This window comes from Patella vulgata, chromosome 6 (genome assembly GCF_932274485.2).
Source record: "Patella vulgata chromosome 6, xgPatVulg1.2, whole genome shotgun sequence".
In the NCBI taxonomy this organism is placed as follows: Eukaryota; Metazoa; Mollusca; class Gastropoda; family Patellidae; genus Patella; species Patella vulgata.
The window spans coordinates 25,957,750-25,980,269 of record NC_065884.2 but is presented as its reverse complement, the minus strand read 5'-3'; the positions used below and the strand labels follow the sequence as shown (position 1 = coordinate 25,980,269).

The window sequence follows — 22,520 nt, the reverse complement described above, 5'->3', positions numbered from 1 at the left end:
CAACTTCACGTTGCCTTCCCTAATTGCGATAGTCACGCGATTTGATTGGCTGTTGTACACAACATAATATACTCTTCAAACAAAGTAGGGGATATTAAAAGGCAAATACCTGTGCAGGTTGTGATATGATAAATAGTCATGGGCACTTGACATGCTTTCAGAGTATCTTCACAGATGAAGAACTTATCGCCCCAACAGAACCACTGAGCTGCATGTGCGACACCCAATAGCGCCATACAATGAGACGTCTTCAACATGATGAACGTCTACGTGCTATTGGCATGCTTCAAATGGGTTCTACACAACGAGCAGTAGTCAACATGCTTAATGTGTCACAGTCTGCATGTGATCAGAAGACTGTGGAACCGGTACCAACAAACACACAATGTTGATCATAGACCTCGTTCAGGTCGTCCTAGAGCCACTACACAAGCCCGACATCGATACATACGTACACAGATCTTGCGAAATCAACTTTCTGTAAACTGTTACCAAGTTACAGGAGTTCGAGTTACACCCCAAACGATTAGAAATGGGCTACACGCAGCCCAATTGCATGCGCGACGACCGCGCGTCATGCTAACGTTGACGTCAGACAGCACGACAGATTCAGTCGTGGGTATGTTATGGTGTAGGGAGGAATCACCATGACTGGCTGAACGGACTTGCATATTGTTCAGAGGAGGGTCACTGATGTGTACTGCCGTGACTACAATCTTGCACCGATAGTTATGCCCTTTGCTCAACATGCTGGTCGACGTTTCATTTTTCAAGATGATAATGCCCGTGCCCACCGCGCGCGTGTCGTGAATGACTACCTCCAGCGTCACCATATTTCCATATGCCTTGGCCAGCCATGAGTCCTGACCTTTCCCCTATAGAGCATGTCTTGGATATGATCAGGAGACGTGTTCGTCGACATCAACATCAACAGACAACACTGCAAGAATTGGCCGTGGCACTGCAAGAGGAGTGGGCCAGATTGCCCCAAATAGAGATTGGACGGTTGATTAGAAGCATGCCACGACGAATTGCTGAATGTCTGGGGATTAGCGGAGCAATTACTAATTATTAAGACAAAATTCAAAAAAGTCCATTTTCACTTTTGACAGTGTATCTCTTTGCTAGTGAAATGGGGTTGTCAGATAAACCGCCCCATATGAACTGTTTATGTTCATGTTTAGGCAATTGGCCTGTTATTAACATACACTGTTTACGTCTAATAACAACAGCAGTGCATTTCCGCAGTTTTGTACTGTTTCTGAACATCCCCTACTTTTTTTTGAAGAGTATATATTACTTTTAGCCCCGCCTTCATGACGTTTAGACGTCAAACCTTTTCCGTTTAAATGTCAGACAAAAAGAGATGATTTTTACCCATGTCAGATATGATTATATGCTTAATTGTAATATAATAATAATCAATCGTTGTTTTAAAGGAAAGAATGACAGCTGTGATTCAAATCGGCATCTATAGAGCTATATAGTACCATCCCAGGGTAGAGGGCTGAGATTTCTTATCTATGCTGTTTTTTATCTAGAGGTCACAATTATAATCCTTTCTGTATAGATAGTCTGACTGTACAAGAGGAAACAGTCTTTTGTTTTTCAACGATTTGCGACTTTAACGTTGACTTTGGATGTGGAGTGGCCCAATCAATGCGTTTTAGATCACAAGGTCTGTCATTGAACCAAGTGGTGTGGTTTCTCGGGGTTAAACTTGTTATCTTAGAGGTCCAACAGAAATTGTTGAAAGCTGCCAGTGTCATTCTTTAACCTGTAAGGGATTTCATTTGGGATTTGGTGGCCTATACCTGAGATGAGTGATGGCGACCACGCCATGAAGTAAATCGAAATTGTGGAAATAATCCATGAAAAGCAAAACAGTCTCATTGTTTTATTTAAATTCTGTGGCTACAAATGTTTACAACAGGGGGCGCCCTATGTTGATGCCCTTTATAACCTTTGATCAAATGTGTTCAACTGTATTATATCACAATTAGAAAAGACTGGGATGTAGAAAAAATAGGAAAACAATTTTAAAAATGTACAAAAAATGGTAATTGGGACTAAAATAGAAAATTATTATAAAATATAATATTATTCATATAATATTACTTATTTTCTTGAAAAACTTTGGTAGTTGAAAAATAATATTTTTATTTATATCAATTCCATAATAATATAATAATTTACAAATATAATTATATTCTTAATCTACATGGGAATGCTTGATTTATTTATATGGCACATAGTGGAGTTCTCTTTATTCAAAAACACAATATAAAATAATATATAAATAAAGGGCAAAATTTATGTCGGAAAACTTTCTAACCTCTGAGTTGGTCGTTTGGATCGCACAGGGTGTAAATTTTTACCTGAAATATAAAATTCAGTTTATTAATAAAATAATAACAATTCTCATAGCCTAACCACACTAGTTAGGTATTCCTGTTTCTGTGGTGTTTTAAAATCTTTTCAATAAAATTCTTTTTCAGCCGATTTGATTTTTTAATACAACTTTGGTCAAAATGATGCATCCCTTTCAAAATTAAATGTAATGTGATTTAATGTTCGTCCCGAGGAACCGGGAACGAACCCAAAACCTGGTTAGCGAGTCGTACTCACTGAGACCCCACTCCCATTAAATATATGCACCTTTATCAACGAAGCATATAGATCCAAAGTCCACCATCACAAATCCATAGTGACTATTGGGGGATGTTGAAAATTGCCCAATACATGTATTTATTATCTGTTAAATGCCCACTCCTGCATTAGCATTTATAAAATACGTTACTTACCCAATCGACATAACCTTGAAGTAATCGATATCCATACCCTTGACCAACTTGCACTGCACATTTGCGATCTGCAATGGGGGCTGAAAATATATATAATAAAATGGTCAACTAAGGAAGAGACACGAGGTATGTATCATACATATAAAACAAAAGATTCAGACGGTTGGCGAGGGAATCAGAAATCCAAACACAGTTTCGTCGAAGTTTTTGGTTGAAGCGGGAATTTCAAAATTATTTCGCTTTAATTGGTGCGAACATTCGTGTGAAACTTTGTCTTTGACATGGATATAAAGTCTTACCATTAACAGCAACTTCATTAGATTTAGCTCCATTAACTTTCCCGAAGAAAGTATAACTACTCTGTTCATTTTTGATATAATGTAGCTCTAGATCCAACCATTCGCCCTGTAAAAAAGATTTGATATGACATTATTATGATATTCAATTCAAGTCTCCAAACCTTTATATTTATTGTCATTGAGTCATCTGGCGTGGTTTCGATCCCCCGGTTGTATGTGACAAGGAGTAGTCCTGAAATAACATATTTTGTGTCGGGTGGACCTTAAACACACACACACACTCTCTCTCTCTCTCTCTCTCTCTCTCTCTCTCTTTAGATTTATATCATTATTCTCTTTAAGAGAAAAAAATCCCTCATAAAGATCTTACAGTTCCTCTTCAAAGAGATTCTATTTTTATTATTGGAACCAGCCTAAAGAACTTTATAGACAATATATCATAAAACAGTTGAAACTTATTTTTCTTTTGTGTCCCAACCATTAATCGTTACTCACGGAAACTGTATTACAAGCAGCTGATAATATCGATGGTGAAGACTCTTGTGGTTGAACTTTAAAATGGGCTTGACCAGGGGTCAAGGTTATGGAAACAGATTCATTGACCCCGCAATCACCATTGGAGATGACCGCGAACTCTTGGCCTGGTAGCACATTTTCTGGTTTAACTCTAACTTGGATGATGAAATAGTTATAATTGAATCCTGAATTAGCGAATCTTTGGATTAAAACTCTGTCATCTCCAGTGAAACGCCCAGCACCGTTAGTAATACCTGGAATATATCCCATTTACATAATTATATAAATCAGTCTATATGTATTGAGTTTAAAATGATAAAATGATAAAAGGAGCTCATTCGCCATTCCTTGTCACCTAGAAATGGACACAAATGGGTTGCAACGCATATAATAATGTAATTTTAATGTATATAAACCGATTTACATTCAATCGTTTCTGTTTTTACTGTAATTATGGTTATTCCAGTCTATACCGGTAGTATTCTCCTGTGGAGTATGTTCAGCCTCGTTCATCGTGTAGCTTCATTACAAATGGCACTCGAAAGCTTTCTGGCACACGATATGTGTGCCAATTTAAAAATTTTCATTTTGTCTTAAATATTGGATATCAGCCCATCTTTCCACGGATAATAACATCAATGTTGATTTAAATTGACCAATAAGTCTTGTTTGCAATGTCGAAGACTGTTGGTGATATTGAGTTAGCTCATCAAATTCAATTACTTTCTCAAATGTCTGCTTACAGAAAGATTATATCTTACCTCCCACATCACGGGCTCCAAGTAGTGTAACATTATCGTAAGTGAATTCTGGTTGGAAAATATTATCATCGAAATGTAGATATCTGTCGGGTTCACAATCTATAATGACAAATTCAAGATTAATATAATACGGTTCAAAACAGATCCCGTAACCACAATGACGTTTCCAAGATATACATTACATTTATCAATATGCTGTATACTTGCATTGTGGTTATGCTTTGGCAATTTCTGAACTGATGTTTGGAAGCGGATCATTGGCGATATTAATGGATCGATTTGATTTGATCAGTTACTACCATGTGGTAAAATTCTTGCAAACTTCGCGTTAGTGGATCCGTTAACTTCGTTTAATATTTTGACTTTACAATTAAATTAAATATAAATGTTGGTGTAATTATGAATGCAGACTTCAATGCGTACTTAAAGTTCTCTGTGGTGGAGTACTGTCATAATCACAGGTACATAAACTTTCATTAAATATAGTTCCTGGTCCACAAATCTGTCGTTCAGATGGGTTAGTCTTTCTGTAGAAGTAATGGGCATCGTTAAAATCAGCAGCAAAATCACATCCTGTAATAGACAGAGACACCGTACTTTAATTAGATAGCTATCATGACAATTAACAAAAGCAGGAAAAGATATAGAGAACAATGGAAGGGGAAAAGCCCCACTTCACTCCCTTATAAAAAGGGCAGGTGACCACGAAATCCAGCTAAAGAAGACATGTAGAAGAGATGTTCAAATAAATGAAATGAGTGAATGAATCAGGTTTATCATCCTACTTTTCTGCAGAGGTGGAATGAAGAAAGGTCGCGATGAGACGATCTAGATAATATAAACGAAAAGTTCAAATACAGGTGGAGATAGAAATGAGAAAGGCCGGATTAGAAAGAGATAAAATATAAGTTCAGATCAAGGGAAAATAGGATACAAGTAGAAAGCATAACAGAGTATCCAAAATATTTACAAATTAAAACCGTCTTTTGGTGGGGGAAAGTCTACGGTAATATGAAAAATGAATGGTGCGGGGAATGTGTGGTAGACAGCAATAAACACAAAACACCCAGGGATGACAAGAACGGGGAAGGGGTCCCAGGTACAGTGTAGGCTACATGCAATATTATTTAAAAGAATTTATTAAAGCCGAATAAAAAGCTTACCATTATAACAGGTAGCAGCTCTAGAATCAGCAGCACTTCTTTTACAAACACCCTTACAAGAAGCATCTGGTTTACATTGATTCAAATTAATATCAAATCCCCAGCCAGCTTCACAACAACTTCTACCCTGTGTTGTACCATCATTACCACATGTATAAAATTCCTGGCATTCACTATTGTGTGAATAATTGGAGAAAGGGGCCAAATTTCGACAAGGATCTGAAATATATCATTACATATAAATGATTAAGAGGAATTGGAAATAAAAAAAAATATAACATTCGAACCTGTATTAATATAATTATTATTATATTTATTTATATAAAATACATATGCAATGGAAACTATGTCTAAATAGACCTAAGTTGAGCTTTATACATACCTTGAGCACAGCTTCCACTACCAACGGCGACACAAGTTAGTTTTTCATTGTCCCAGAATGTTCCAGGAGCACATTCTCTAGCAACAGTAAGATAACCAGTATCAAGTTGTATGCAAGTAACATACATATCACACCTATTTCTTACATAGGTATAACCCACACCATTCCTCCAATGACATTCATCACATAAATCAGCTGTAACAAATATTATTGATGATTAATAAGACTGTCGACCGATTGAGGGAGAGTTTTTCGCCTTTCGTTTTACGGACTGGTTGTCCTTGATTTCCCCCAGGCATTCACTGCGTACAGTGGTTATATTCAATTTTAGTCCATGAACCCCCTTTGGTTTTATATAGACAACATAAGTTAATGTTACCAATTCAGACATCTGCACATTAATATTCTTTACCCCAAGTAACACTTTAGAAACCATGTACACGTACTCTAATTTAAAACCGTTTTATGTGAACTGTCCTATATACTACAAGAATGATAGACTTTAAATTTTGTTCTGATCGACGTGAATTCGCGTCCAGAATTATTCACTCATATACTAGGTGCTATTGGTCATCCTTAACACGTCATGCCAAATACCTACCTTCGATTCTTATTTCACAATAGGCACCAGCAAAGTCTCTACTGCAAGCACATTGGCATTGACCGGTACAGCTATTTCTAATAGAGGGTTGACCGTTCTGACACAAGTTCTCAGATCCCGTACATTGCTCAGTTGTTATCGGGGCTAAAATATAATAATTAAGGAACTGTTAATATTATGAAAGCGTCAATATAATTTCGTTTATATTATTACTGGTCTAATACATGATAATATATACTCCCATGGCGTATTTTGCTTTAATATTTAACTGATTTCTATTTCTTTTAAGATTACGTGATGTGCACGCTTCTCAAATTAGACATTTACTTACTTTCACAGTAGGTTCCTGTAAACCCTTGTTCACAATCACAAAAACATTGTCCTGGTGCTGCTAATCGTCCTACACCATTAAGACAATCCGTACGACATGGTGCTATAATAACAAATATATAGAATTTTGTTTTAAGATTTGGTGCTCTCTCGATAAGTTTTGCTAGAATAGCACCAAACAATCCAGACCACTCTTTGCATCTGGTTTCAAAAACTAGAAAACAATACTTATCGTATAGGGCTTTAAATGAAAGCTAGCTTTAAAAATTGTCCATGAATAGGATATAAAATAAAAGCCCTGAGATATTTGTTAAGCCTTGAAATTATCAAAATATAGCTATCTATGCAAGAAGAATTAATACATAGATAATTTTGAAATATGAACTCAATAACTTACCAATGCCAGCACAATCGGGTCCGCTGAATCCACTGTCACAAAAACATTGACAAGTTCCGGTCGCCTGGCTATATACAGAACTACCGTGGTTGTTACAGTTACTTCTTGAACATAGAGATCCTAAATGAAATAGATCAACTAATTTAAAATACATACCTAAAACTGTCTTTATCTTTTTTACTCGAGGGGTGGTGGGGGCGTAAGGAAGCCTTATGCCTGAAAGGAGCCACGGTGGCTAAGTGAGTAAGACACTGGCTTGCTAGTTTGGAGGTCGCGGGTTCGAATCCCGATGTTGGCCGAGAAAGTTCCTCGGGATTTTCCGGCGTGGTTTCCCCTTGTCACTGACATTTATAGTATATATTCTAGCATACTATAAATACTGGAGACCTCATCGCCATCCACTTTTAGAAATTCACTCATTTATGCGCTTCTCTTATATAAATAATACGTTAATGATGTATTCACCACTACAATATGGTATCCTCGACCGGAGAAATGACGAAGTGTTTAGTATATCTGACAAGTTTGGGTTTTTCGTACGTTTAAATTAACACTTCGTCCCGTTTCTACTTTGAACGGGAGTCGAATCCCTGCGTCCTTAAATACGTCATTATCCCTGAATTCCAGTCTTTTGTAATCGGTTAGACGTTAAAATTTCATTTTATTTCATTTCTTAGGAGTGGATAAAGTGCGATAGTGCAGGGTAAATCAAGAAAGCACACAGGCGGTATAGCAAGATATGGCTGTTGCAGACATTTGACTTCTCATGGCCGGAATCAGCATCACAGCCGGGATGGAATTTAAGTCACAGATACAATCTCAGAGTCAGTTGAAAGAAGTTGAAATTGGAACTTGCTGGGGTATATTCGACTTTGCAATACCCGGATATCGAGGTTAACAGGGTTTTGTTCTCTATGAAATTACTTACGGCTACAATCAGAACCAGTGAAACCTAATCGACACTGACACTGACATGTTCCGCCAACTGGAACCTTTTGTCCATTCATGCAGTTTATGGTTAAACATGGATCTACAATAATAATAATAAAAATTCCCTTAGAGTAAAGTAACTCAACATTACTGACAAACTCTTTATAAACAATTAATCATAAAATGTGAATAATTACCGAGTAAAAAATTATCCTTGTGGACAAAACCACTTATAACTATAGGTAATCACGGAAAATAGACAGTGTGTCAAATTTAAATCCAAATATCAATTTCAAAAATTATTGAGACCCTTTAATAAAACTAAGTGCTACGGAAGGGGATGTCGGTAATAATAATGTTATGTATTCAATGTGTGTAAGCCCGGGATTCCAATACCCTTTTGAATGCATTGTTATAATTTAATGAAATGCTAATAAAATTTAAAGGGCCATGCTTACCTCGACTGTCACACCTTTGTCCAGTGTAACCAACATCGCAGTTACATCCACACCCGTTTGCATATGTTGTTGTTGGGGCACCGTTGACGCAAAAACTATCACATCGACTAACTAAAACATAAAAAAAAATTCACAAGTAATATAATATGATGTTTTGGTTGTAAAATTATATTTATTTTTAAAACATTAACTAACTGATATGAGGAACATCTTCTAGAGCAACGAAAATCATTTAATACGGAGTTCATATAAGACTCAAATCTCTGCGTTAAAGCATTTTTATTAATTTGAAAAACTGGATGTAAAAAAACGAAATTCAAGATGCCTATATCAATCGTCTTCGTGTCTTTGATCAGCGGGCGTTAATACACTATACATTGTCATCATATGAATTTGCCTAGATTAATGGATAATATATAATATTATATAAAACTACCTTCACATCTCGACCCAGTGAAATCGGCAGGGCAGTTACAGGTACATCCAGACTGGGTAGCAACTGCAATACCACCATTATCACAGAAGTTTGCACAAAGGGCTAGAAAATAGATGCAACACATATTATAGGAAGATGTTTTGTTAATAAAACCTGTTTTCCCTTTTTTTTTTATCATAATACGCCTTGATATATAAATAACTTAATTAAATGAACCTGTCCATAATATCATAATATTATGTAATAAACATATATTACAATGTTGTGTCTACGACACGATGCTTTGTGTGTAAAACGAAATGAGCGTTTATCTACAATAATTCTATTTTTATACAAGGTAGTGTATTAGGGAATGGCTTGACCTATGTTAACCCCGTTTTTAAAATGTACACACTGGTATAAAATTACACTTACATCGACCACAAGTTTGGCCAGAGAATCCCGGAGTACAGGTACATGCACATTGGTTGCCATTGCTGTATGGTGTTCCGCCATTCTCACAGGGGTACGTGAATCGGTCACAAACTAAAATGAAAATTGTTCCATAATAATATTAATTTGCAAAATCCTTTATCAGGTATTCGGCGTATTAATTCATATCTTCTGTGATCATGCGAGATTCGTCATCGGTTTTAATAACAAATCACTTGTATATATTTCGTATTCATTTTAAGAGGCATAAAATTATACTTTGCCGAAAAACGGCCCATGAAACAGGAAAGAAATCGGTTTAAATCTATAATTAGGTCATATTTAAAAAAAAAAACATATCGCAATTTCACTAATTACGTATGTTATGTGGAAATGCGAATTTTTCCAAAACGTTACACGTCTATCATTTCTTATTCGTGTTAATCGATCGACTAGGCACATTAAATAATCGGGATTATCATTCTGTTTATTATAAGAATAGCATATGAAATAGACCGGGGCTTCAAATTCATTTTTCGTAATGCCCCCGTGCATCTAGATAAGCCCTAGTTTGGTGGATTATTAACATAGTTTCGTATTTCGTTTCCATTATGTTCCGAAATTTAAGTCAAGCAATCTCTTAGGGAGTCCTTTTCCGAGAATGCAAGCGAATGGGATGTGGCTAATCACTAGCCAAACTAAAAATTCAGTGACAGGATGACGATAATATGATGAAACAGCCACACTTATCACAAAACAGATAAAACTCAGTGTATACTCTTACCTCTTGTGTCACATGTTAGACCGGTATAACTAGAAGGACATCTACATGAACAAGTATTACCATTAGAGATGGCATTACCACCATTTTGACAAGCAAAGCTAGAACAAGCTGTAATAAAGAAACAGTGTAAAATTTTAAGGATGTTAAACACAGAATCATAGGACGAAACACAATCTGTATTCGTCAGTCGGATTAAAACACAGATTCTAGGTTGTTTCGTTATGTTTTAGTTCAAATTTTCGGTTTACTTGGCTTCATCCTGTCGAATGTATAAAAAACGAAACGAAATATAGATTTGTATTTTAACCAGACTGCATATCCATGAGCCAACAGAAGCATTATGTTTGTAACAACAGAAGCATTATGGCTGTCTACCAATCAGATTTATAATTATGGAATCGGACCAACTGATAACTCAAGCGTTATATACTTACTGGGTGAATCACAGAAAGTACCAGAATAATCTGCAGTACATCTACAATAACAACTTGTACCAGATACAGCTGGTACACCACCATTTCTACATCCATAATTTGAACATTCTAAAACATCAATGTATCATAGTTGTTATTTCTATTACTATCAACTAATAGCAATAATCCCAAGAAGAAGACGATAAAACCTCACACACGACAGGAAAAGAGGGGCGGAAGAGTCCCCATAACAGTGCAGGCAAGTTTGGATCTCAGTGATGCATCCGAGGAAAAACAGGAACCAATCCTTGTAAATAAATCATAGTCAAAAATCCCCGGTAACAAACCAGTTGATAAAGGGCTAACGCCCGAAACGCGTCCTGGATAAATCCTTTCTATATCCACACTGTCTTGTCAAGTTTGTTACCGGGGATTTTTTACTATGATTTAACTAATAGCAATAATATATCATAGTTTTGATTTCTAAAATATTCTCAAATATCGATATATATCATATATCATAGTTCTCATTTCTACACAAATCGATAAAATACTCTAAAATACCAATATGTCATAGTTGTTATTTCTAGAAAAATGTTAAAACATTCTAAAATCTAAATATATCATAGTTGTGATTTTTACATAAATAATTAATATATTGTGAAATACCAATATGTCACACCTGTTAATTTTAATTTAGTTGCCTTTATAGATGATGGTACAATATCCTATTTGGCCAATGTTTTTTCTGTCTTTGTTTTTGTAAAATGTGAATATTATGATAGATGTACAAACCTCGGGTTTCACATCTGCTTCCAGTAAACCCTTGTTGACATTGACAGCCACATGTATTACCAATAACCACACTTCGCCCATCATTCTGACATTGATAGGAGCTACAGTCTGAAACCCAAATAATTAAAACATTCTAAAATATCAATATATCATGGTTCTTATTGCTAGACAAATAGTTAAAATTTATCATAGTTGTTATTTCTAGACAAATAGTTAAAATATTCTAAAATATCAATATATCATAGATATCATTTCTAGACAAATAGTTGTTATTTCTATACAAATAGCTAAACATAGTTATATTATAAACAATAGTATATTGTTAAACAATAGGGGATATTGGAAACGTTCATAATTGCCCCCTTTGACCCATGAAAGCGGCATTAATTAAATATCCTTATCAAGTCGTCAGCAATGACATGTGGAGGGATTACCAATTCATTATCACTTATACCCATCTGGTAGACCATTATCAGATGGTGTTATATAATGCCGGTGACTTGTTCGCAAGGATTATCTGGCATTATGCATAGCCAGCTCTATAATCATCTGGGCATCCTTTGATATTAAGGCAAAGACCCGATCATGTGTCAACCTTTTAGCCAATCGGAGCATAATACTGTTGGGGGTGGATTCATCAGACCAGGCCAGAGTGCCTAAGTTAGCACACAAGTCAAGCTAACTGGACTTTTGGGGGATTGGGATGGCTTAGTGGTCTAGAGTGTCGTGCTGGCCGATCACCTCTGGCTTGCGGTTGTGGTTTCAATCCATGGTGTGAGCGTATGAGGCTTGGAGATGGGGGCGCATTCTCAAACTCATGGGTTTACTCCGCGTACTCCAGTTTCCTCCCACAGGAAAGACCCCTGCACTTAGATAATAAAAATGAAAATAAGACAGTTTGTCTCCAACATCGCCTTCGGTGGAAGCGGACGTTAAACCCTAAGAACAACAAGATAACTTTAAGGAATCATTAGCTAAAGAATCATCAACTAAGCATTATATAGAGTTTATAAGAGTTGTGTCTTGAAGAACCCCAAGAACCAATATATGTATAGTTGTGTCTTTATAACCCCAATATCAATATATCATAGCTGTTATATTTAATTTAGTTGCCTTTATGGATGATGGTACAATATCTTTTTTGGGCAATGTTTTTTCTGTCTTGTTTTTGTAAAACGTGAATATGATAGATGTACAAACCTCGGGTTTCACATCTTGTTCCAATAAACCCTTGTTGACATTGACAACGACATGTATTACCAATAACCACACTTCGCCCATTATTCTGGCATTGATAGGAGCTACAGTCTGAAACATAACGTATAAATAGTTACATCATTATCAATAGCATATAGTAGTGTCTTTATAACCCCAATATCAATATATCATAGCTGTTATATTTAATTTAGTTGCCTTTATGGATGATGGTACTATACTGAGCGCCATGGAAAACGCATCACTTTTTTTCCCAAATATTTTATTACTAGGTGGTTTTGTATGTATAATATTATGCAATACTATGAACTATTGTTTCACACAATGCTCCCAAAAACAAAAAATATCTGCCCGTGTGCACAAAAAAGAAATTGCACGAGATGCACATGAAAACCCCAATATTCACGTGCAGCATTGTGTGTGAGCCTTTAAAAGCATGTTTTCAACTTAATGTGCAGTACACGAACTGTGAAACGTCAATCTGTCGTAATTTGTTGTTGGACGTGTGAAGGAATCGAGCTAGAGATGCCGAGACTTACTGAAAATCAACGGAATGAAGCCATGGGAATGTCCAGGGCTGGCATGTCTATACGTGCTATTGCCAGACACTTCAATTGTCATCAGTCCACTATTGTAAGGTTGGTGGAACGTGTTCGAGTTACTGGATCACATGTGACCGTCAACGTCCTGGTCCACAACGCGTTACAACCCAGGCTCAAGACCGCTACATCCGGGTCACTCATCTGCGTGACAGATTCCGCCCAGCGATTCGAACAGGTGCAGCAGTCGTCGGAAGACAAGGTCCAGTAAGTGCCAACGCCGTAAGACGTCGTCTAAGAGAAGTAGGACTCCGTGCACGACGACCTTATGTTGGAGCTATCCTCAGGGATCATCACCGTCAGAGGCGTTTGATATGGGCTCAAGGACACCAGACATGGAGAAGAGTTGACTGGCAAAGTGTGCTCTTCAGTGACGAGAGTCGCTTTCATCTTTATCCGGACATGGCACCGATAGAACATGTCTGGGATGAGATTGGACGCCGTCTGTATCGGAGACCACAGATGCACACCATTGCTGCGTTAGAAGCTGCTCTTGTCCAAGAATGAAACAATTTGCCCCAGGCCTTCTTTCAAACATTGGTTAATTCCATGCGACGTCGTTGCACAGCGTGCGTAAGAGCCCGTGGAGGACACACGCGCTACTGACATCTGTGTCGTACTTTTGGTTTTGACCCCTCTGACTTTGTACCGTTGATTACAGATTAAACATTCATAAGTGTACAAATGTGTTGTTATTGATGTGTTCCCATTTTAATATTATTCACAATAAGAAGCAAAATAAATAAGATATTTTTACAGGATCATTTTGTTATACGAAAAACTAAGTGATGCGTTTTCCATGGCGCTCAGTATATATCGTATTTGTCCAATGTTTTTTCTGTCTTTGTTTTTGTAAAATGTGAATATGATAGATGTACAAACCTCGGGTTTCACATCTTGTTCCAGTAAAACCTTGTTGACATTGACAACGACATGTATTACCAATAACCACACTTCGCCCATCATTCTGACATTGATAGGAGCTACAGTCTGAAACCCAAATAATTAAAACATTCTAAAATATCAATATATCATGGTTCTTATTGCTAGACAAATAGTTAAAATTTATCATAGTTGTTATTTCTAGACAAATAGTTAAAATATTCTAAAATATCAATATATCATAGATATCATTTCTAGACAAATAGTTGTTATTTCTATACAAATAGCTAAACATAGTTATATTATAAACAATAGTATATTGTTAAACAATAGGGGATATTGGAAACGTTCATAATTGCCCCCTTTGACCCATGAAAGCGGCATTAATTAAATATCCTTATCAAGTCGTCAGCAATGACATGCGGAGGGATTACCAATTCATTATCACTTATACCCATCTGGTAGACCATTATCAGATGGTGTTATATAATGCCCGGTGACTTGTACGCAAGGATTATCTGGCATTATGCATAGCCAGCTCTATAATCATCTGGGCATCCTTTGATATTAAGGCAAAGACCCGATCATTGGTCAACCTTTTAGCCAATCGGAGCATAATACTGTTGGGGGTGGATTCATCAGACCAGGCCAGAGTGCCTAAGTTAGCACACAAGTCAAGCTAACTGGACTTTTGGGGGATTGGGATGGCTTAGTGGTCTAGAGTGTCGTGCTGGCCGATCACCTCTGGCTTGCGGTTGTGGTTTCAATCCATGGTGTGAGCGTATGAGGCTTGGAGATGGGGGCGCATTCTCAAACTCATGGGTTTACTCCGCGTACTCCAGTTTCCTCCCACAGGAAAGACCCCTGCACTAAGATAATAAAAATGAAAATAAGACAGTTTGTCTCCAACATCGCCTTCGGTGGAAGCGGACGTTAAACCCTAAGAACAACAAGATAACTTTAAGGAATCATTAGCTAAAGAATCATCAACTAAGCATTATATAGAGTTTATAAGAGTTGTGTCTTGAAGAACCCCAAGAACCAATATATGTATAGTTGTGTCTTTATAACCCCAATATCAATATATCATAGCTGTTATATTTAATTTAGTTGCCTTTATGGATGATGGTACAATATCTTTTTCGGGCAATGTTTTTTCTGTCTTGTTTTGGTAAAACGTGAATATGATAGATGTACAAACCTCGGGTTTCACATCTTGTTCCAATAAACCCTTGTTGACATTGACAACGACATGTATTACCAATAACCACACTTCGCCCATTATTCTGGCATTGATAGGAGCTACAGTCTGAAACATAACGTATAAATAGTTACATCATTATCAATAGCATATAGTAGTGTCTTTATAACCCCAATATCAATATATCATAGCTGTTATATTTAACTATACTGAGCGCCATGGAAAACGCATCACTTTTTTCCCAAATATTTTATTACTAGGTGGTTTTGTATGTATAATATTATGCAATACTATGAACTATTGTTTCACACAATGCTCCCAAACACAAAAAATATCGGCCCGTGTACACAAAAAAAAATTGCACGAGATGCACATGAAAACCCCAATATTCACGTGCAGCATTGTGTGTGAGCCTTTAAAAGCATGTTTTCAACTTAATGTGCAGTACACGAACTGTGAAACGTCAATCTGTCGTAATTTGTTGTTGGACGTGTGAAGGAATCGAGCTAGAGATGCCGAGACTTACTGAAAATCTCAATAATGAAGCCATGGGAATGTCCAGGGCTGGCATGTCTATACGTGCTATTGCCAGACACTTCAATTGTCATCAGTCCACTATTGTAAGGTTGGTGGAACGTGTTCGAGTTACTGGATCAACATGTGACCGTCAACGTCCTGGTCCACAACGCGTTACAACCAAGGCTCAAGACCGCTACATCCGGGTCACTCATCTGCGTGACAGATTCCGCCCAGCGATTCGAACAGGTGCAGCAGTCGTCGGAAGACAAGGTCCAGTAAGTGCCAACGCCGTAAGACGTCGTCTAAGAGGAGTAGGACTCCGTGCACGACGACCTTATGTTGGAGCTATCCTCAGGGATCATCACCGTCAGAGGCGTTTGATATGGGCTCAAGGACACCAGACATGGAGAAGAGTTGACTGGCAAAGTGTGCTCTTCAGTGATGAGAGTCGCTTTCATCTTTATCCGGACATGGCACCGATAGAACATGTCTGGGATGAGATTGGACGCCGTCTGTATCGGAGACCACAGATGCACACCATTGCTGCGTTAGAAGCTGCTCTTGTCCAAGAATGAAACAATTTGCCCCAGGCCTTCTTTCAAACATTGGTAAATTCCATGCGACGTCGTTGCACAGCGTGCGTAAGAGCCCGTGGAGGACACACGCGCTACTGACATCTGTGTCGTACTTTTGGTTTTGACCCCTCTGACTTTGTACCGTTGATTACAGATTAAACATCCATAAGTGTACAAATGTGTTGTTATTGATGTGTTCCCATTTGAATATTATTCACAATAAGAAGCAAAATAAATAAGATATTTTTACAGGATCATTTTGTTATACGAAAAACTAAGTGATGCGTTTTCCATGGCGCTCAGTATATATCGTATTTGTCCAATGTTTTTTCTGTCTTTGTTTTTGTAAAATGTGAATATGATAGATGTACAAACCTCGGGTTTCACATCTTGTTCCAGTAAAACCTTGTTGACATTGACAACGACATGTATTACCAATAACCACACTTCGCCCATCATTCTGACATTGATAGGAGCTACAGTCTGAAACCCAAATAATTAAAACATTCTAAAATATCAATATATCATGGTTCTTATTGCTAGACAAATAGTTAAAATTTATCATAGTTGTTATTTCTAGACAAATAGTTAAAACATTTTAAAATATCAATATGTCATAGTAGTTATTGCTTGACAAATAGCTAAAATATTCTAAAATATAAATATGTCATAGCTGTTATTTATTAATATTTAGTTGCCTTTATGGATAATGGTCAGTATTTTATATATCATAGTTGCTATTTCTACACAAATAATTAAACATTCTAAAATATCGATATATCATAGTTGTCATTTTTTAATTTAGTTGGCTTTATCGATGATGGTACAATATTTTATATATCATAGTTTTTTTTCTACATAAATAATTAAAACAGTCTAAAATATCAATATTTCATAGGCGTTATTTGTTATTTAGTTATTATCAATAGCATATAGTTGTGTCACTATAAACCCACAATATCAATACACCAAAGCTGCTATTTTTTAATTTAGTTGCCTTTATGGATGATGGCAAAATATATTTTTTGGGCTATTTTTTGTTGTTCTTTTTAGATGTACAAACCTCGGGTTTCACATCTTGTTCCAGTAAAGCCTTGTTGACATTGACAGACACATGTATTACCATTAACCACACTTCGCCCATCATTCTGACATTGATAGGAGCTACAGTCTGAAACACAACGTATAAATAGTTACATCATTATCAATAGCATATAGTAGTGCCTTTATGACAATTCGTATTGAATTCGTGCCACAACAATGCTCACAATCCAAAGTATCCACAAGAAGCTCTACAAGCTATGTGTCGATGAATTAATGAATTACGGACCTCATCAGAAACGAAACCCATTACATATAAGCTGAACACACCAGCTCAACTTACTGCACTTGGGTAGACGATATAAATGAACATATCCACGATTCATTCATCAAGAAATCAAACACATCGAACATGTATTTATTATTCTCAACAGATACCTCAACCACCTCGTCCAAAAGGCAATCAGCCCAGCTCGAATAAGCACTCGACTCTAACAAGTCTCCCCACAACCTCGTACCAAAACTATCCGTTTAAATGTACCATGTGCAGACTATATCTCATACCAAATCGGGGGATTTTTAAAATCAGTAATTATTGTTCAGCACCCACCGTCCGTCACCAAACTGATGGATGCGAATACCAAATATACTGCTCGTGTCATCATAACACTTTAAAAGAGAAAGGAGAAACCAAAAGACTATCTCAAAGAAGACCTATACAATGGGAAGTTCCAACGACTTGAAAGCTGCTGAACACCCAAGAAACCACCCACGACACAGAGTCGACCAACGCAATAAGGACAGTAGACCAATGGAAGCATCCTGATTAAAATGTTTCGACTTGCACCCACCGATATATTAGGATCCACATTTCAAGAGCTTCCGATGAGCTGGTCAAAAATTATTTGTATCTTAATTTTAGTCTTACAACCCAAGGGAGTGTGGCGCCCTTAAGACGTTCAGGTTGTAACTACGGTCCAAACTGTTTCCATATTGACCATGTTTGAAACGTTGCTCCTATTAAATTCCGTAATTGTTTTCCGTGACGTTTTGTGTTTTAATTTATTGATGTATTTTTCAAATCAAATGAGTGATTTCCAATTAACTAAATAGAGGTTCAAGTAAACCATTCCTACCTCTTGTTTCACATCTTAAACCAGTATAACCAGTTAGACATGTACATGAACATGCATCACCAACAACATTACTTCTTCCTCCGTTAAAACACTGATAACCACTACAATCTGTAAATATACACATTTAAACATTGACAAGAATTTAAATCTCTAACTCCAGAAAAAATTAACGGGGATTGCTGAAATTCAATAGGCTTAAATAGGGTTCTTCATCTCACTGATGACAACATATTATCAATTTCAAAACAATCAGATAAATTTAGTCTGCAGAGTGTTCACAAGAAATAAGGGACGTAGGGACGGATGGGCGGGGGCGACGGCAATATACTACTACATTTCCATGTGGGCGTATAAAGATCTGGATTAAATTATACATGTATAAAGTATAGATATGGTATGCTGGTGATTGAATATATATCACGTTCAGTCTTAGCTGCCCAAAACACTTGCCCTTTATATACAGCCATACTATAGATGTAGTTTGGATGAATAATTAGAACTGGATTAAGGATAAATGTTTTTAAAATAAGTTTAACCACTGTCTCCTTTTAATTAAAAATCCAGGATTCCAAAATTTAACAAACGTGACGGACTGGTTATGGTATATTTTGTTTTCCTACCTCTATTTTGACAGGTTTCTCCTGTGTATCCAGAATTACAATTACAACCACACCTAGATGTAGCTGCATTATAGAAAGCTGTACCACGGAATGAACAATCACTGGCAGTACATAGAAGAGCTGAAATATTATATATTAATATTAAACATTGGGTAAAGTCATTTGAGGTAAAGATACTCACATGCACCATATTTTAAATGGCCAATAAGGAATTAAGATTATACAATTAGTATACACGAAAATAAAAACTATACAATTAATATACAAAATAAAGATTATACAAAATAATGGTTATACAATTAGTATCCAGTCTAATAATTATACAATTAGTTTTCAAATAAAGATAATAATTTATTACATTTCATTTTTAGTGGTAGTTTTAGTGATGGGATAGCAAGCATGTCATCGGAGAAAGAAGATACTTACCATCACATTTAGCCCCAGTGAAACCATGATTACAGTCACAAGCACATGCATCATTGAGTAATCTGGCAGTACCTCTTCCAGAACAAGTTTCTCTTAAACATCGAGCTACAAATATACATATAATATTCAATCATCTAAGAATATTTGACTAGATAGAGGAACTCAGCAGAATCTGTCCAACACGCATCAATTATAACCCATTAAAAATATCTCTGGAATATGGGAGTATGGTCGATGTACACATACCGGACAAACTGTAAGTAAATTTATTTACGATTCGTGCAATTGTTATAGAAACCTAATTCTAATTTAATCGAATTAAACTCCTCAATGAATTTGCATATTTCAAAGATGTTTCAAATGTATAATTGTACGAGGAAATACTATTCTAAACATGGCATAATACTGAATATCTTACGTTCAATTTCACAGTTGGTTCCACTGTAACCATCTCTACATCTACAAACACACCGTCCACTAGCTATAGATTGTGTTCCGCCATTTTGACATGGTGTCAAACATCCTGTTAAAGGAAATATACATGGTAATATCGCTATGCAATCTGTTTTACGAACATACAGTTTCTAAAATAAAAACAATAAACGGGGTGGGGGCATCAATAATTCGTCATTTTCTTTGTTTCCATTTCTTAAAACCACTGATGCACATTACGCTTCTAAAATAATTTTTTCAAGGGATGAATGCTATTATTGTTTGAGAAGCTCCATTTCACCATACCCCTAATCCAATGAAAAGAATCATGGTTCACCCAACACATTCATATCCACTTTTCTACCCAAATGGCGGGTGTCGTGTACGATGCTAAATGTTCATAATCATTCACTTGAAATGTTCATGTATAGCAATATATATATATATATATATATATATATATATATATAATGTGTCTAAAGTCCACCTACTATCACAGTTAGTACCAGTAATACCAGTATTACATCTACATTGACATCCACCTTGTGTGGGCGTGGCTACTCCATTATTACAATTAGGTCGAACCCTATCGCATTCATCTAGAATAAAACATAACATACGTAATAAAAACAAATTATTTGTAATCATATTTATGCTAACAAAAAGAAGAAAGCAGCACAGCGAATATGGTAGCCTAATTGTGTTTTACTTACTGAATTCTAATATAGTAATCTAGGTTTTTTTTATTTATGACTTGAACAATTCTGATTAATAATTCATTTATTTCTTCCATACTTAACTTTTGAAAACATAACTAATTGTAAAAAAACAATGTTGTTAATTATTACATACAGAATTCTAAAATAGTAATTTAGTCATTTATTACATACAGAATTCTAAAATAGTAATTTAGTCATTTATTACATACGGAATTCTAAAATAGTAATTTAGTCCTTTATTACATACGGAATTATAAAATAGTAATTTAGTCCTTTATTACATACGGAATTATAAAATAGTAATTTAGTTAATTATTACATATGGAATTCTAAAATAGTTATATATTTATTCATCACATAGCGAATTCTAAAATAGTAATCTAGTTAATTAGCGAATTTTAAATCAGTAATCTTGTTAATTATTACATGAGCCAAATTCTAAAATAGTAATCTATTTATTCATCGCGTAATAAAATTCTGATATGGGCCATGTCAGTCTAGATACCAAATTCTAAAATGGTAATTTAGTTATTTCTTACATACTGAATTCTAAAATTGGGATTTAGTTTAGTCAGATACCGAATCCGGAAATGGGGATTTAGTTAATTATTTCGTCCCGAATTCTAAAAAGGAGGATTATTTACCGAATTCTAAAATGGCGATTTGGTTATTTATTACATACCGAAGTCTAAAATCGTGATCTGGTTATTAATTACATATCGAATTCTGAAAGGTAATTTAGTTATCTATTACATACCGAATTCTAAAATGTTGATTTAGTTATTTATTACATACCGACTTCACAGAGTTGTCCAGTAAAACCAGCACGGCATGTACAAGAACATCCATTGCTAGGAATGGATCTATAGCCACCATTTAAACAAGACTGACAAACTAAAGAAAAGGGAAAATACTCAAATCTCCACATGACAATGGGGTAAACATAACGATATTCATTGGGCAACATTTAAGACACGGGGATCATTCAACAAATTCTTCATATAAATGTTTATAAATATAAAATATTTCAAGTACGATGACCGAACAAAATATAATTAAAACTTTCTTTATATACATATTGACCCGCGAAAAGTATTAACAATATCAAGAGTATAAGCACTAGGATAATATCAAGAGTATAAGCAGAGTATAATTCAAGTACTATGACCGAACAAAATATAATTCAAACTTTCTTTATATACATATTACCTGGTGTGTCACAGTTGGGACCTGTAAAAGATCTAGGACAATTGCAGACACAAGAACTGCCCGAAGATACTGATAATCCACCGTTTGCACATCGGTAGCCTGAGCAATCTGAATAGAATTTATAATACATCATTTAAACTCCGATGAACAATAAGTCTTGACTTACAAAGTGAAATGAAATGGGGTTTAACGTTTTACTATTCTGCACCGACTGGGCTAATGAAGACGGGCACACGCCAGATTGGGTGCTATGGGGGCTAGCCATTCTTGCTATAATAGTTCGAAAATAGATAATGTAAAATGAATAATTTCAAAATTTCATTCAAATTACTCTATTGCGAGCGAAGATATTAGCCTTTGAAGGTTTGACAAGACGTGTGCAATAATTTCAACCACCGTACTGGTTGTTCGAAGCTAAGTCTAGCTAATCCATTTTTAGCTTAAATCAAAATATGGTTGAACTGTT

At 35.9% G+C, this 22,520-nt stretch overlaps 1 protein-coding gene across 2 annotated transcripts in view; it reads right to left on the bottom strand.

The window, feature by feature from the left end:
- Positions 1-1,882: 1,882 nt before the first annotated feature.
- The window catches only part of LOC126825092 (neurogenic locus Notch protein), a 48,844-nt gene continuing 28,206 nt past the window's right edge, over positions 1,883-22,520 (bottom strand). The window contains exons 22-51 of one of the 2 annotated variants that reach the window (XM_056101962.1): positions 22,055-22,162; positions 21,641-21,739; positions 20,618-20,725; positions 20,113-20,217; positions 19,695-19,799; positions 19,269-19,388; positions 18,649-18,756; positions 17,535-17,642; positions 16,847-16,954; positions 15,378-15,485; positions 14,177-14,284; positions 12,681-12,788; positions 11,481-11,588; positions 10,707-10,814; positions 10,273-10,380; positions 9,492-9,602; positions 9,078-9,179; positions 8,642-8,752; positions 8,182-8,283; positions 7,254-7,373; positions 6,858-6,959; positions 6,527-6,670; positions 5,926-6,120; positions 5,544-5,762; positions 4,804-4,953; positions 4,381-4,479; positions 3,599-3,873; positions 3,104-3,209; positions 2,805-2,884; positions 1,883-2,378 (exon numbers count right to left, since the gene is read on the bottom strand). In XM_056101962.1, coding sequence (XP_055957937.1) covers positions 2,331-2,378; positions 2,805-2,884; positions 3,104-3,209; positions 3,599-3,873; positions 4,381-4,479; positions 4,804-4,953; positions 5,544-5,762; positions 5,926-6,120; positions 6,527-6,670; positions 6,858-6,959; positions 7,254-7,373; positions 8,182-8,283; positions 8,642-8,752; positions 9,078-9,179; positions 9,492-9,602; positions 10,273-10,380; positions 10,707-10,814; positions 11,481-11,588; positions 12,681-12,788; positions 14,177-14,284; positions 15,378-15,485; positions 16,847-16,954; positions 17,535-17,642; positions 18,649-18,756; positions 19,269-19,388; positions 19,695-19,799; positions 20,113-20,217; positions 20,618-20,725; positions 21,641-21,739; positions 22,055-22,162 — 3,581 coding nt within the window. In that variant the 3' untranslated portion in view covers positions 1,883-2,330. The remainder of the gene's footprint in view (positions 2,379-2,804; positions 2,885-3,103; positions 3,210-3,598; positions 3,874-4,380; positions 4,480-4,803; positions 4,954-5,543; positions 5,763-5,925; positions 6,121-6,526; positions 6,671-6,857; positions 6,960-7,253; positions 7,374-8,181; positions 8,284-8,641; positions 8,753-9,077; positions 9,180-9,491; positions 9,603-10,272; positions 10,381-10,706; positions 10,815-11,480; positions 11,589-12,680; positions 12,789-14,176; positions 14,285-15,377; positions 15,486-16,846; positions 16,955-17,534; positions 17,643-18,648; positions 18,757-19,268; positions 19,389-19,694; positions 19,800-20,112; positions 20,218-20,617; positions 20,726-21,640; positions 21,740-22,054; positions 22,163-22,520) is intronic. The other variant, XM_056101963.1, reaches the window with a different exon arrangement.